General features: G+C 49.4%; 2 protein-coding genes across 2 annotated transcripts in view; both read left to right on the forward strand.

Annotated features, from left to right (window-relative positions):
- The window catches only part of LOC129327986 (zinc finger protein 420-like), an 80075-nt gene extending 76153 nt beyond the window's left edge, over positions 1–3922 (forward strand). The window contains exon 10 of the mRNA XM_054976730.1: positions 610–3922. Within this exon, the coding sequence (XP_054832705.1) occupies positions 610–2081 (1472 nt within the window). The 3' untranslated portion in view covers positions 2082–3922. The remainder of the gene's footprint in view (positions 1–609) is intronic.
- Positions 3923–6871: 2949 nt separating this feature from the next.
- LOC129329134 (zinc finger protein 883-like) lies at positions 6872–16338 on the forward strand. Its single transcript, XM_054978573.1, has 5 exons — positions 6872–6937; positions 8591–8676; positions 10011–10137; positions 10664–10756; positions 14520–16338. The coding sequence occupies exons 2-5, from the start codon at positions 8662–8664 to the stop codon at positions 16241–16243; spliced, it is 1959 nt and encodes a 652-aa protein (XP_054834548.1). The 5' UTR covers positions 6872–6937; positions 8591–8661; the 3' UTR covers positions 16244–16338.

Here is a 16338-nt window from a genome sequence, read left to right on the forward strand (position 1 = left end):
AGGCATTTTCAACGAAGCAGCATCTTTCTTTGGTGACAGGGGCCAGTGGAATCTGATTTCAGGAACATATATTTTTTTTAATCTTAATAAACTAAACCATGTAATTGACACACCCCCAAAAGTTCTTACGGCTGAACAGCATAGAATGACAACATCTGAGCATAGAGAAAGTGAAAAAGGTAAAAAAAACAAACCCCTCTCTTCAGACCCTCAGCTCGGTACATTAAAGCCGAACCGGCTGTCCTTGTCTTAAATGGTGCCCTTGTTCTCCCCAGAACAACCCCAAACCACCCCCTCTCTAATTCACCTAGGCCGGAAAAGAAAAACTTAAAATGACTGAGTCGCTTTGAGAAGTGTGTGGGGGGGATCTCCCTTGTGTATTCTCTTTTCTTGTCTTGGGCCACACTTATTACCATAGGAATGGCTTCTCTGCCAGCTTTGCCAGTTTGGAACTTAGAAGGAATGGAGAAAGAGAGGGGGAGAACTGGGTACAGGCTGTGTCATTTTAACCTCTGTGCAAACACAATCATCACAAAGCAAAGGAGGAAACTCTGATAAAGATGGGTTGTAAAGGTGTCCTGTTCTCACACCAGGTTTCTCTTTCTGCAGGAGGCATGTGGAGGTCAGCGAATGAAACATCTGAGCATCCAGTGCTGGATAAAGGGGATACATATTCAGATACAAAAGGGAAGGTTGAAAATTCTGATACCCTGCTGAAGGAGGGGAGAAAATGTCCATCTAAAGGAAAGAGTAATTCTGGTCTTCTGCAAGGAGAAAATGCTCATGAAATTCCACTACATGAAAAAATGTACATGGAAGGCAATAGAAATGAGGGCACAAGAAGTGGGGAAAATTTTTCTGAAAAATCAAACATTAGCATGCATTGGAAAACCCATAACGCAAAGAAAAAATATAAATGCATGGAGTGTGGGAAAAGCTTCAATCAGAGCGGAAGCCTTAATTCCCATCAAAGAATGCACACAGGTGAAAAACCTTATAAATGTCTGGAGTGTGGGAAAAGTTTCCAAAAGAGTGGACATCTTAATTGCCATCAAAGAATGCACACAGTGGAGAAACCTTATAAATGCCAGGACTGCGGAAAAAGCTTCAATCAGAGTGGACATCTTGATTCCCATCAAAGAATGCATACAGGGGAAAAACCTTATAAATGCCTGGAGTGCGGAAAAAGCTTCAGTCACAGTAATAGTCTTAATTCCCATCGAAGAATGCATACAGGGGAAAAACCTTATAAATGCCTGGACTGTGGGAAAAGCTTTAGTTGCAGTGGAAATCTTCATTCCCATCGAAGAATGCATACAGGGGAAAAACCTTATGAATGCCTGGAGTGTGCAAAAAGTTTCAAAACGAGAGGACATCTTAATCGGCATCAAAGAATTCACACAGGGGAAAAACCTTATAAATGCCAGGACTGCGGAAAAAACTTCCGTCACAGTAATAGTCTTAATTCCCATCGAAGAATACACACAGGGGAAAAACCTTATGAATGCCAGGACTGCGGGAAAAGCTTCAGGTGCAATAAAAGTCTTAATTTCCATCGAATAATGCACACAGGGGAAAAACCTTATAAATGCCAGGACTGCGGGAAAAGCTTCAGAAGCAGTGGAGACATTAATTGCCATCGAAGAATACACACAGGGGAAAAACCTTATAAATGCCTGGAGTGTGGAAAAGGCTTCAGTCAGAGTGGACATCTTGATTCCCATCGAAGAATACACACAGGGGAAAAACCTTATACGTGCCTGGAGTGTGGAAAAAGCTTCAGTCACAGTCATGTCCTTAATTCTCATCAAAGAACGCACACAGGGGAAAAACCTTATAAATGCCAGGAATGCGGGAAATGCTTTAGTTGCAATGGAAATCTTCATTCCCATCGAAGAATGCACACAGGAGAAAAACCTTACAAATGTCAGGACTGCGGGAAAAGCTTCAGTCGCAGTGGAAGGCTTCATTCCCATCAAAGAATACACACGGGAGAAAAACCTTATAAATGCCAGGACTGCGGGAAAAGCTTCAGTCGCAGTGAAATCCTTCATTCCCATCGAAGAATGCACACAAGTTAAAAACCTTATAAATTATAGGAATGCAGAAAAAGCTTCAGTCACAGTGGAGTCCTGTGGCACCTGCAGTTGACCTTGTTCAGATGAGTGAAGCTGCTGTGAGGGGACATAAGGAGAGAGGTGATCTCGTAGGTATGCTGGGCCAAGGCTATGAAGAGCTTTGTATGGAATAACCAAGACCTTGACTTGAGCACGACAGTAACTGATAGGTGGCCAATGGAGTGACTGTAGGATGGGAGTGATGCTCATGCTCCTGCTCGCTCCTACTAACAGTCTAGCTGCAGCATTTTGCACCAATTGGAGCCTCCTAGTTAACTTAGCTGGAAGACCAATGAATAGTGCATTACAATAGACAAGGTATGGATCCAGGTGGCCATGTCAGCCGTGTCGAGGTAAGAAGCCATCCTCCAGGCTAGAGTGAGGTTATAGTAAGCCTTTTTCTGCAGCTGCCTTAATTTGTTTTTCTAGTAGTAGCGCTGGATCCAGTGTAACCCCTAGGCTCTTAACCGAGTGTGCCATGGTCAGACGAACTGCATCGAAAGCGGGGAGTACCATGTCTTTCAAGGTCTCTGCTTTCCCAACAAGCATCACTTCAGTCTTGTCTGGGTCCTGTTTCAATTTGTTATTTTTCAGCCATTTCACTGTAGCAGGGTATATATACATACACACACACATATCTGTACATACAGAGAGAACCAGTTTGGTGTAGTGGTTAAGAGCACGGGATTCTAATCTGGAGAGCCGGGTTTGATTCCCCACTCCTCCACGAAGCCAGCTGGGTGACCTTGGGCGAGTCACAGCTCTCTGGAGGTCTCTCAGCCCCACCCACCTCACAGGGTGATTGTTGTGGGGTAATAATAACACTTTGTAAACCGCTCTGAGTGGGCATTAAGTTGTCCTGAATGGCGGTATATAAATCGAATGTTATTATTATTATTACATACATACAAATATATTTATATACACACACACACATATATATGTCTACATCATAGTCACCTAATAATAGTGGGGGATTTCTTGGATTTATTGCTGACGTATAATATTCCAATGGGCATACTGGCTAACTTCACTTAGCATACTTTCATATTATTCATGCTTGCATGTTAATCAAATATCTTGACTGTTACAATAAGCACATATTTACACATGTAGAATCACAGTATATAGGTATCTGATTCTGGTTTTATGCCTACTTGTCCATGAACATATCTTACTCTCTCCTTTTCATGCAAGGGGGGGGGGGGTTAGGGATAGAGACCTCCCCCCCCCCCCCCGGATAGAGACCCTACCTAAAATGTCTTTGGAATTTGTGATTTGGCCCCAAGGGGTGAACGCAGTCTCCCTGTTTGGATTCTGGCTGTTGGCAAGTTGTAAGGACATTTGCTATGGCGCCAGCAATCGATTGGGGAGGGAGCTGTCAAAGCAAACCATTCTCAATTTTGCCATGGGAGAAACTCCCTCTACGGTACACAAAGAGGCTTATGGCTGGCAAGCAACTTTGGTTGTTTTGAGAATTTCATCCCCTTGTCCTTGCAGTGTTGATATTCCCAAAAAGAACTGATATTAAAGGTGCCAGTAGACTGGAATATTTTTGGATACAATAAATAATTATCAATGTGTGAATGGACGGCCCAAACTTAATGGGCCAATGGAATTCTGCCAGCCCATTGATGTGTTTAAACCTTTGATCCAATAATGCCTCTTTATGTTAATTTTTGTTAATGAATCTGGGGAGGTATAAAACTTTATGTAACTGCTTTAGGGTTGAAGAAGGGCTACAGCGTCTATGGGATAATTTTGGTCCTGATCCGAGCAATAAATGGAATGTTGTTTTTATTCTTCCTTGCTTTTACAACCAGTACATTTGTCTCCTTTATTAGACTTCATTCAGTGTGTATGTGTGTTCATTTCTTTTAATTGGGTCGAATACACAGACACACTTATAAGTGTACAACGTTACTACGGCTTTCAGGCAGCCATCTCGGATTTCTACTGCATCCTGGGGATGGCAATGGCAAACCACCCTGTAAAAAGGCTGCCAAGAAAATGTGCTGCAACGTTCCCCCCTGGGTCAGTAATGACTCAGTGCTTGCACAGGTACTTGCCCCTTTCCTTTTAAGTCCCGAATGATCTGCCCCAGATTTCACATGGGGATTTTTTCCCCTGGAAAGGGCAGGAAAGCTTAGATTGGAAGAAGGCATGTCTTTTCTTCCCTTTTGGGGGGAGATTGATGGATTCTGTTTTTCTTTTCCCCTGGAAGGATGGAGATTTGTGTGACTGCAGGGACAGCGAGTTTAAGATATTGGAAAGAGATCTTGGGCAAGAATGGGTGGAAGGGAGAGAGCAGGAGAGGCAGGGAGGAGCTGGGTGGATGGTGCCCTGGGCCTTCCGCCAGAGCCAGAGTGGTGGAAGTCAGTTAAGACCCTTGCCTGCTCCAGGGGTGTTTGGAGAGGGAGAGATCCCTGCAAGGGACGTCCCCTGATTGGCCCTGCACCATTCCGTCATGCGGCATCAGACTTTTTAAAGAAATATTTTATTGCTATTAGTTGATGTGTTCCATTTTCATTAGTTCACTGGTCTGTGGAACTCCATCTTGTGTCCAGAAGCCCAGCAACAAAAAGACATGATGCCAGGGGAACTATTTTCCTCTTTCAGGGACCACCAATGTCCTTAATTGCAGAAGTAGAAATTCCTGCCATGCTGATAATACGTTCTGTGCATAAATGATGACGGTCTCCCAGCAGGCAACCCAAACAATGAATCTGGCCAGCACTGGAGACTTCTCCCTGTAGGCAACTGTTTTTATTACTTATTAACAAGGTTTCTACCCTGCCTTTCTATCCTCATAGGATCACCAAGACAGCTAACAAAACAAAGCATAGAAAGAAAAACCGTACCCTTAAAACCAGCACACCAATACATAATTCAAACAATTTAATACCGGAGATTAAAATAAATACAAAGGATAAAAACAACCATTAAAACACTGGAGAGGGAGGAAAGATCACTAAAGGTATGCCAACGGAGGGAAGAAAATGGCTTCCGAAGGGGACCGGTGACCCTCCAGGGAGAGAGAAATCCAGTCTCCCCGTCACTACTGAGTCACACAGTCACTATGGAGGAGGACCTCTCCGGGGTGGCCACCTGGCAGATCTCGGAAGGTGGGGGCACTGGAAGCAGGGCCTCAGAAGGTGATTCGAGTGGTTGGGAGGGTCCGTAAGGGAGTAGTGGTCCTTCAGGTATCTTGGTCCCAAACCTAAGAGGGCTTTGAAGGTCAACACCAGCCTGGAAACAAACGGGGAGGCAAAGAAGAGGGGCCAGGATCGGAGTGATATGTTCTGTGCGACCCACTCCGGTCCACATCCTGGCCACATTCTGCACCAATGGAAGATTCCAGACACTTCCGCATAAAGCACATTACCGTAACCTAACCTTGATAGAATCACAGGGTTGGAGGGCACCTCTGGGGTCATCTAGTCCAACCCCCTGCACAATGCAGGAAATTCACAATTCCCTCCTCTCTCTACACCCCCGGGATGTAACCAGGAGGTCTGCCACAGCAGGACCAAGCAGAAGCGTGAAAAAGGGCTGAGTGTCACCTGCATATTGGGGACAACCAAGCCCCCATCCAGATGTCCCCATCCAGGGGTTTTGTTTGGACCGGAACCCCCATAGAATGGTGCCTCCCAATCCCGGGCTGGATCGGCAGTCCAGAGAGATGCCATGCTTAATGGCATTGGAAGCCCCAGAGAGGTCCGGGAGAACCCACCGAGCTGCACTCCCCCTGTCCATCTCCGGGCGCACGTCATCCACGAGGGCCACCGAGGCAGGTTCTGTCAGATCCAAGATGAATGGTGGGTTTCAATAACTTTTCTGCCATTTGTAATCCACCTCAGGCAGTCTCACCGGAGAGGCAGAATAGAAAATGTCCAGATCAATAAATGAAGAAGAGACTCGATTCAGCTGAGTTGCCAGGTCCAGGTTGGGAAATTCCTGGAGATTTGGGGGGTGGGGCCTGGAGAGGGTGGGGTTTTGGGAGGGAAGGGGCCCCTCCACAGCAGCCATTTTCGCCAGGGGAACTGATCTCTGTCACCTGGAGATCAGTTGTAATTCCGGGAGATCTCCAGCCCCCACCTGGAGGCTGGCAGCCCCAGCAGAGGCCCACCGGCCGAAGCCTTCCTTGGGCGAGAACCTCAGCAGAGCTCCTTGGGATCAGAGCAAAGGTCCGTTTTGCCCATTGCCCTCTTTCTGCAGTGCCCAAGCAGAGGCCGCAAGCAGGACAGGGAGGCAAGAGCAGAGCCTCCGCGGCTGCTCCCTCGTCGGGGGTACAGTGCTTCAGGCCAAGGAGGCTCCATTTCTCCCCCAAGGTGAGGGATCGACCTCTGCTCAGTGAGCGCGCCAGGCCCCCTTTTAAAGATCTTACTACTGGCTCACAGCCTGCCGACCCACCATTGCAGGGGCAAGAGAGCCCCAAGGGGCTGGCCCGGCAGAAGCGGACGCGCTCCGCCCGGGAGGGGTCCCCGAAGGCACCCCATGGCCGCCTCCTTTCTTTCCGGGCTCCCCCATCACTCCCCCCCAAGGGCAGAGCGGAGCCCCCTCACCGGGAACGGGCACGCGACTCCCGCCGCGCCTTTGCCCAAAAGAGAAGCGGGGGGGGGGGGCGCAGCAGCCGGGCAGGGCTGGGCGGGGGGAGAGCCGGTCGACCACGAGTTAAAGCGAAAGAGTCCCGACTCCTAGACGTGCAGACGGGAGGGGGGCGCTGGTGAGGTCACTTCCGGCTTTGCCCCCTCCCTCCAGAGGCAGGTGGCCCCTTTGGCATTCCCAGGGCAGCCTCTGCTCCGCCCCAGGCGCGACTGGTGAGTTAAAACCGCGTTGGGGGCGTGGGGAGAGGAGAAGGGGAACAGCCCCCCCTTTTCCCCAAGGAGAGGCGGGCTGCACAGCGGGTCCTTTGGGCTCCAACTCCCCCGCCTCCGCCTCCCCACCATCCGGCAGTTTCCTCCTCGCTGCAAAGCCCGGAGGCCCCGGAGCAGAATTCAGCCCGGGGGGGGGGGATTGGGGGAGGCACCAGCCAGTGGGTGATGGAAGATCTGCCCCCCTCCCTGCCTTGCCAAACTCGGTTTCTATCTTGAGGACGGGGAAGTTTGGATCTCCCCCCTCCCACCCAGCTGCATGTATCCCCCCCTCCTTTCCTTGTCCGCAAAAGCCGGAGGGGATTTTTTTATATATATCAGTTGTCTGTTCTTAAAACAATGTAACTGTCTGGTTCTGAGAATTCCCAGTTTGCATTTTTAAAAAGCGCATCTCTGGCCCCTTTCATTGCAATCTTTCCTTGTTATTTTCACAAGAGGGGGGTGGGGCCGGAGACTTCCTTGTCAAAACATGCAAAGCTGGGAATTCAAGGAATTGGTTCCACATCGCTAAGCCCATCTAGTTATGCCAGTTCAGTCCCCAGCTTTTAAAACAAGCGAGGCAGGCATGGAAGGGTCAGGGGGCAGAGGACATTAATGGAAGATGGGGCAGGGGAGATACAGGAACCCTGCCCTGTGGAAGCCCCATGGCCACTGCCTTGTCTGGGCTCTTCCGCCAGCAGCAAAGCTTGTCCCCCTTGCGGAAAACCCCTTAGATGCCCCCCACTCCCACTCCCTCCCTCCACTTTGACATCCTAGCCAGACTCCTGTAACCTTTTGACTGATTTTCTCATCCTCTGGGCATGTGCGAAGGGGGCTTCTCCCTCCAGGCTGCCATAGATTATCAACTACGGGGGCAGGGTGTTTTTAAGAGTTGACAGAGAAGAGAAAGAGCCCCTGCCTGGCATAGGGATCAACCAGAGTCTCAGATTTGGTCCTCACAGCCAGGAGGAAGAGCTGGCTGAGGCCTGAGGTGGTGGAGGGCAATTTCAGACACTGCCCCCCCCACACACTTTCTCCACACATACATTCAAGGTGGCTTCTCTTCAGACTGCGCAAGGAAGAACCCGTTTAGGGAGGCTTCCCTCTGCTAAACCCTGTCACAAGAGAGGCGCAATGACAGCCAAAGGCAAAGGGCAGAAACGTTTCGCGGGCAGGGCTGGTTTTCTCCGCGTGGGCAGATTTCAATTCCTAGCTGGCTTCTCCCACCTGCAGTCTCACATCCCGCCACTTCCGGGCACCTCATTCCCAGCACCTCCCCCTAGTTGTGTGGGGCAGGCTGGAGGGTCTCGTTTCCCCTCAGAGGAGAGGAGGGACCAGAGTGGCTTCCAGGGCCAGGGACCCCTCAGCACTCGGGAAACGATTGGGTGAAGCTTGGGTGGAAACATGGCCATGGATGAGCAAAGTGGGCTGAATGGATAAGCAAGGTGGGCCCTTCCCCTGGAAAGAAAGGCTAGATGGGGAGATACCAGGCCAAAGACTCTGTATCCAAGACCCTGAATTGCACCTCACAGCAAATCCTGAGAGAGCTCTGCTGAAGGGCAAAGAAATCTGACTGCAGCAAAAAGCGTTGCCCTCCATCTTTCTTTCTCTCCCTCCCAGGTGGCCAAAGAAAGCCCCCCTCGGCTGTTTCTCCGCTGTCTCCTCAGTGTGGTGAAGGGAAAAGACCAGCCATGCAGCCAGCTCAGGTAAGGGGGGGGAGGGGTAGTTCACGCCATGTGTTGTCCTAAATTTCCCTTCGCAAGGGATTTGCTCCTCTTCATGGACGTCTCTGGCTGCTCCCCCACAAGGCTTATAGCCACCTGCAGAATGAGGGGCCCTGAGATGTCCCCAAGGGAGACTGCAGGCCTTAAGAAGTCCCCAAGAGTGTCAGACTGTGGTGAGCCAGCTGGCTGGAAATCCCCCAAGGCCTTTGCAAGAACGGGAGGTTTCTTGATAACAAAGGATTTATTTCAGAAGATTCAGTTCAGCATAGATCCACATTAGCAGGGCCCCAAAGGGTCCTGTCTGAGCAAGGCATTGTTACGAATGAAGTTACATGACAGACATTCCCCCCCCCCAAGCCCATCCTCCCCCCCAGAGTTCAGAGTTTCCCGCGGCCAGGCTGTTCTCATCGGAACGCTGGAAGCAGACAGTCAAGGTCGTTAGTTGATAACTCCTCACAGGGCTCAGTTCTTGCACCTGGGAAGGAAAAACACTAAGACACTAAAACGAGTTAATATGGCGTCTGTACAGTTCTCATAAAACAGGTCTGTTTACCTAGATGATGTGCTCATTTACTCACAAACTCACAAATTTGCTCCTAATACCAGCTGGGTGAAGGCGGACAATGGACATTACCACTTGCTCTGCTCCTAATATCAGAGAAAAAAACCCACAGCAATTAGTAATTGCAGGTACAGACACATGAATCCAAAGGCAATATTTATGTTTGATCTGCACAGTTGTAAACACTCATCATTTTTCTCTGCTCCTGTGGTTGCCCTGCAGCTTTGCCCCTCCTTGTTTTTTTTCTGCTCCTAATATCAGCTGGGTGAAGGTGGGGGGGGGTGGGCATTGCCACCTGCTCCCATCCTGCTCGCAGCCTGGGCTTCACGCCATGGCACATTTTCTGGAGGGACCTGGTGCCTTGCCTGGGCTTCCCTCTGTGGCAGCACCCTCTGGTGCTGCACCAGGGTATGAAGTGGTCGTCTTGAATATGCTTACTCAATTACATAGTAAGAAGATTCCTATTTTTAAATAACACCCCCTTTTTTTCAATGGTTGGGGACCCAACACAGCTTCGCAAACTGTTCTCCTCCACTTAACCCTTCCAACAACAGTCTTGTGAAGTAGGTTGGGCTGAGAGATTTTGATAGGACCAATGCACCTGGGCAAGCTTATATGGCACTGAAGGAATTCGAACTCAGTCCTCCCAGGACCTAGTCCTTCACTCTAACCACTACATCACACCAGCCTTTTGGATTTTCTTTCTCATGGACCACCTTTCCTGAGATATAATGAAACTCTCTTCTCCTTCCAGGGCTCGGTGTCCTTCGAAGAGGTGGCTGTGCATTTCTCCAAGGGGGAGTGGAGCCTGCTGAGCCCAGCGCAGAGAGCCCTGTACAAGGAAGTCATGCTGGAGAATTTTGGGCACGTGGCCTCTCTGGGTGAGGGTCCCTTTCCCCTGGGCTGCCTCCTTCTGGCTGTGAGGAGTGACTGTAAGCAACTCCTGATCGAGGGAGGATGAGGTCAGGCTGTTTGCTCTGGTCTCAGTGGCTGATCTCTGCCACTCTCTGTGATCCTCCCCCAGATGTGGAAGGGGTTGTGGAGAAGGAACCTCCCCCCAATCTGGCATCTCTGTGCCTGGACCACAAGAGAGGGCATCAGAAGAGGTGCCAAGGGGCCTGGATATGGAGAGGGTGGGAGTGTCTAAGCGGGGCTCCCCCCCCCCCTGGCTGGGCCTTGCCTTACCCTGGCTGAGTTTCGTCTGTGGAGGGAACTTGGCTGGCTTCTCTGCCCCTGAGTGAGTTCTCAGCTGGCCCAGAACTGCCAATGCCAGATATGGCTCCGTACCACCCTTCCCCTACTCCTTATCTGTTGGGTATTTCTGGAGGGGCCGGCATCCCGGCATGGAATTGCCCAGTTTATGAACACACAGAAGAGTCACAATTTTGTCTTTCTTTCTCACAAAAGGGCCCGAGGTTGCCAAGCCTGACCTCATTTCCAGGCTGGAAGGAGAAGAAGAGCCGTTTCTCCTGATGTCTGATGCAGAAGAGGGATTGGCAGGTATCCATTTTAACTTGTTGTGGGATTATCTTTTCCTTTTGCTTCCTTCCGAGGGATTTCTGTGGCCTTTTTCTCTTCGAGCTTCTTCACGCAAGAGCTTGGCTGGGTTGGGGATGGTGAAATGGTGCTTGTAGACCCTGGACCCCTGAAAGCAGCCCTCTTCCCCCTCCCCGGTCGGATTACTCGTGCCAGGTGCTGTCCACTTGGCACTGGCGAATTTGTCATTATTGGATTGATTATATGAATGTTTACAACTGAAGTGGTTGTCGTTAGGTGGTCTTGAATTCCTTTGTTTGCTACCCTTTGTCAAGACTCTCCTGCTTCTGTTATCTCTGGGTCTGCCAAGCAATGCAGGGGCTTTTCCTCAGAGACATGTGTCCAGGGTCAGCAGCCCAGCCCCCGGACTTGCTGACAGGCAGCGACGGAGGGCCGCCGGGAGACAGCAGGTCAACCGCTCTGACTGGCAAACAGAGCCAGAACCTGCCTACTCCAGGGGGAAGGGGCGAAAGGCCAAAGCCTCAGAAGGCTGGAGGGGGCAGGGAGAGGCCAGCTAGTCCTACCTTCCAGGGGGAAGAGAGGAGGCTAAGCAGGCTAGAGGAAATGGGCCAAGGCAGGGGGAATAGGGACCCAGCAGCAGCCCAAACAGGGCCCTTACCAGCTAAGGAGGAGAAGCAGCCACTACAGCCCAGAGCCACACCCCGGTGAGAAGACAGTAGCCTGGCTCAGGAGTTGCTAGGAGCCAAGCCCCTCCAGGTGGGGCTGCCACAGGCATTCTGGGGGAGGAGATGGGTAGCCCCGCCCAGCAGCAATGAGCAGGCAGCCCAGAGGCTGACCAGGGCAATTCCTCGCAAGCAAGGCCAGGCAAGCTCAGCAGCTCAAAGGCCTACTGGAGCAGCTCCTCGTGAGCAAGGCCAGGGAGACCTCAGCTGGGGATGGCTTGCATTCAACCCCACCCTGCCAGCCAGGCAAGGTAGCCAAGAAGGGATTAGTGGTAGGAGGGAAACACCTGAGGGAAGGCACAGCTGGGCCAAGTCAGGAGAGGGAACAAGCCTAGAAGGAGGGTGGGGCGGGGAAAGGAAGCCCTATATAAAGTGGCTAGGAAGAGCTCTGAGGTGGTGGGTGTGAGTGAGGAGTGATGGTGTAGCGTGAGAGCAGAGCAGTGCAAGAGTGGAAGCTTGGAGGAGAGTTCTGGGAGGAGGAGATGAAGGAGGACACAGTGGGTAAGCAGACCAGGTTGAGCAGGCCAGCGAGTGGATTGAGAGGGAGTCTGGGTGATGTATACCGCCCCTCCTTCCACAGAACAGGGTCCTGCAGCATCCCTGGCGCCCCTCTGACATCAGGGCCGGCCCAGCCAGGGCCCTGCCCAGCGGTGGCAGCGACAAGCCCTAACAACATGATGGCCCACAGCAAGTCCGGCCAGAACTCACGTGGACACATCCTGCCTCCACCCCCGAGCACAGAGCTGTGTTGTAGGTGACTCCGGAGGGAACTGCAGGATGGTGTCGCTTTGCAACATTTAGCCCCTTGCGGCAGAAATTTTCCCAGCCTGTTTTCCACCCTAGTCAGGATTAAACTCTTCCAATTGACAGCCAATGGCCAGTTGTCTGAAGCAGCCCCTCAGGAGGCTGATTTAGTTCCCCACACACTGTGTGGAAGTGGCTTAGCAGGGGAAGGGCTGCTCCACAGAGACCCTGGCAGAGGGAAAGGGGGTGGGACAAAGCGGTGGCTGGTGGTGCAGCAAGGGCAGCCAGGCTGGACCAGGTCTCACTCGGATGCCGCACAAGCTCTGGGTGAACAGGGGGCTCTGGTGGGAGGCAGGAGTGTTTCTCCCTTCAGGGGTGATGCAAGATTGATGATAAAGTTGAAACCATCGAACACATGGTTATAGACTGTCCCATCTGTAATGAATTGGTGGCTCACTTAATTAACCCTCTGCTTAAAAATATGGAACGACCTAATAAGAGAGCCCAGGTGACGTGGTGATCATTGGATACAAATGATTCCCTTTCTGTGGCAAAATATATAGGGGCAATAATTGAATATCACAGACAGAATATTGAGTAAGGTTTTTCCTCTTTTAATTTCACCTTCAGGCAATAGCTTTAATAGCAATATCAGACAGACAGACAGACAGACAGTGGCCACTCTTGGGGCTGGGGGGGGGCAACTCAATGCGACTGGAGAGTGAACTGTCCCTTCTGAAGCCGGCTTCTCCTTTTCAATGTAAACTTGACTCTTAACTTTCTTCTCCATTCTTGCTTTCTTCCAATGTGAAATGGAAGCTTCTGATGGGTACAAAAACTGCATGAGAAATATTTGTCTTCAATGCATAGAATACAGGGGACACCCCCCAAAAAACCAAACAATTGAACTCCGCAGAGGACAATGTTTGTGCCCAGGACAATCAAGGATGTGAAAAGCACATTTTCTCCTCATGCTTCACTGATCCCTGTGAGGTGTTCAAAGAAAGATGCAAATCTGGTTCACTAGTACCAGGTTTGTTGTTCAGCTTAAAGTAAATCCTGTCCCATTCTTCTTCTGGCTGACATCTCTCCTCCAATCATGCGCTGGTGTATCCCTGTTCTCATAGATGGTTGCTTCTGACTGCCTTCTCAAAGCCTATCTAACCATGGAAGACCCCTCTAAAGAATGGCCGCCCCCCCTTCTTAAAGTCAGTGTTTTGGTCTAGTAAATCCCCTTGTGAAAAGAAGCCGGGACAGAAACGCCACTGGGTTCTCCATTGCTTACATGACCAGGCCAGAGTTCTCTTCCTCTCCCTTGTCTATCTGCCAGTAACCGTCCCAGTGAAGTGCTGTTCTTCATTTAATTGCCAGAAGCTACTGATCGGGGTGTGGGTTCTAGGGTGTGGGTTCTAGATCCAGTCAGTCTTGAATTCTGCCTAGGAGCTAAAATGACTAAACGGAGGCTTTGGTCTCAGCATGGGAAGACAAGACTTGCTGGAAAACACAGCAAAGCTGGGAAAGTCAAGGCAGCCGGAAAAGAGGATGGCTTGAATTGATAAAGGAAGCCCTGGCCTTCTGTCTGCAGGACCTCGTCAAGGCTTATAGTGATAGGGCATTTTGGAGGTCTTCATGTACAGGGTCACCTTAAGTCAGAAGCAACTTGATGGCACATTACACACACATGGATTGGCTGATACGATCTAGTTTGTCATAGGACCATATGCAAAAATAAAACTCTGTAAAGTGTGTCCAGGCACCAAACCCTGGTATTGGTGGCTTCCACATGAGGAGCGGATTCTGTAGCTTCCCCCTTGTTGATGCAGCTGCAGATAAAGTGCAGCAGCAACGGGGCATCCACATGGCAATGGGGCTGAAAAACCCAAATTTTCAGACCCTCAGCTTGGTACATTAAAGCTGAACTGACTCTCCCTGTCTTAAATGGTGCCCTTGTTCTCCCCAGAACAACCCCAAATCACTCTCTCTCTCAATTCTCCTAGGCAGGGAAAGAAAAACATAAAGTGACTGAGTCACTTTGAGAAGTGTGTGTGGGGGAATCTCTCTTGTGCATTCTCCTTTCTTGTCTTGGGCTACACTTATTACCATAGGAATGGCTCCTCTGCCAGCTTTGCCAGCTTGGAACTTAGAAGGAATGGAGAAAGAGAGGGGGAGAACCGGGTATAGTCTGTGTGATCTTAACCTCTATGCAAACAAAATCAACACAAAGCAAAGGAGGAAATTCTTATAAAGATGGCTTGTAAAGGTGTCCTATCCTCACACCAGGTTTCTCTTTCTTTCTGCAGGAGGCATGTGGAGGTCACTGAATGAACCATCTGAGCATCCAGTGATGGATAAAGGGGACACCTATTCAGATCTGAAAGGGGCTAAATATTCTGATACCCTGAGGAAGGAGGAGAGAAAGCATCCATCTAAAGGAAGGAGTGATTCCGGTCTTTTACAAGGTGAATACGCTCATGAAATCCCACTACTTGAAAAAAAGTACATAGAAGGCAATAGAAATGAGGGCAGTGCAAGTGGGAATTCTTTTTCTGAAAAATCAAATATCAGCATGGATTGGAAAAGCCATAACACAAAGAAAAAATATAAATGCCTGGAGTGTGAGAAAACCTTCAAAAAGAGTGGAAACCTTAATTCCCATCAAAGAATTCACACCGGGGGAAAACCTTATAAATGCCTGGAGTGTGGAAAAAGTTTCAGTAAGAGTAGAAATCTTTATTCCCATCAAAGAATGCACACAGGAGAAAAACCTTATAAATGCCAGGACTGCGGGAAAAGCTTCGGTCAGAGAGTACACTTTAATTCCCATGAAAGAATTCACACAGGGGAAAAACCTTATAAATGCCTGGAGTGTGGAAAAAGCTTCAGAAGCAGTGGACACCTTATATCCCATCAAAGAATGCACACAGGGGAAAAACCTTATAAATGCCATGACTGCAGGAAAAGCTTTAGTCACAGTGGTGGCCTTAATTCCCATCGAAGAATGCACACAGGGGAAAAACCTTATAAATGCCAGGACTGTGGAAAAACCTTCACTACGAGTGGAAATCTTCATACCCATCAAAGAACGCACACAGGGGAAAAACCTTATAAATGCCAGGACTGCGGAAAAAGCTTCAGTCAGAGTGGAAGCCTTAATTACCATCGAAGAATACATACAGGAGAAAAACCTTATAAATGCCTGGATTGTGGGAAAAGCTTCAGTCACAGTAGGAGCCTTAATTCCCATCAAAGAATACACACGGGGGGAAAACCTTATAAATGCCAGGACTGTGGAAAAACCTTCAGTACGAGTGGAAATCTTCATACTCATCAAAGAACGCACACAGGGGAAAAACCTTATAAATGCCAGGACTGCGGAAAAAGCTTCAGTCGCCGTGGAGAGCTTAATTCCCATCAAAGAATACACACGGGGGAAAAACCTTATAAATGCCAGGTTTGCGGGAAAAGCTTTAGTTGCAGTGGAAATCTTTATTCCCATCAAAGAATACACACGGGGGAAAAACCTTATAAATGCCAGGACTGTGGGAAAACCTTCAGTACAAGTGGACACCTTCATTCCCATCGAAGAATGCACACAGGGGAAAAACCTTATAAATGCCAGGACTGTGGAAAAACCTTCAGTCATAGTGGAGGCCTTCATTCTCATCGAAGAATGCACACAGGGGAAAAACCTTACAAATGCCAGGACTGTGGAAAAACCTTCAGACACAATCATGTCCTTAATTCTCATCAAAGACTGCACACAGGTGAAAAACCTTATAAATGCCTGGAGTGTGGGAAAAGCTTCAGCCGCAGTGATAGTCTTAGTTCCCATCAAAGAATGCACACAGGGGAAAAACCTTATAAATGCCTGGAGTGTGGAAAAACCTTCAGTCACAGTGGAGGCCTTAATTCCCATCAAAGAATACACACAGGGGAAAAACCTTATAAATGCTTGGAGTGTGGGAAGAGCTTCAGTCGCAGTGGAGATCTTAATTCCCATCAACAAATACACACAGGGGAATAACCTTACAAATGCCAGGACTGTGGAAAAACCTTCAGTCGCAGTCATGTCCTTAATTCTCATCAAAGAATGCACACAGGGGAAAACCTTATAAATGC

The sequence above is a fragment of the Eublepharis macularius genome, chromosome 4, assembly GCF_028583425.1.
Source record: "Eublepharis macularius isolate TG4126 chromosome 4, MPM_Emac_v1.0, whole genome shotgun sequence".
Taxonomy (NCBI): Eukaryota; Metazoa; Chordata; class Lepidosauria; order Squamata; family Eublepharidae; genus Eublepharis; species Eublepharis macularius.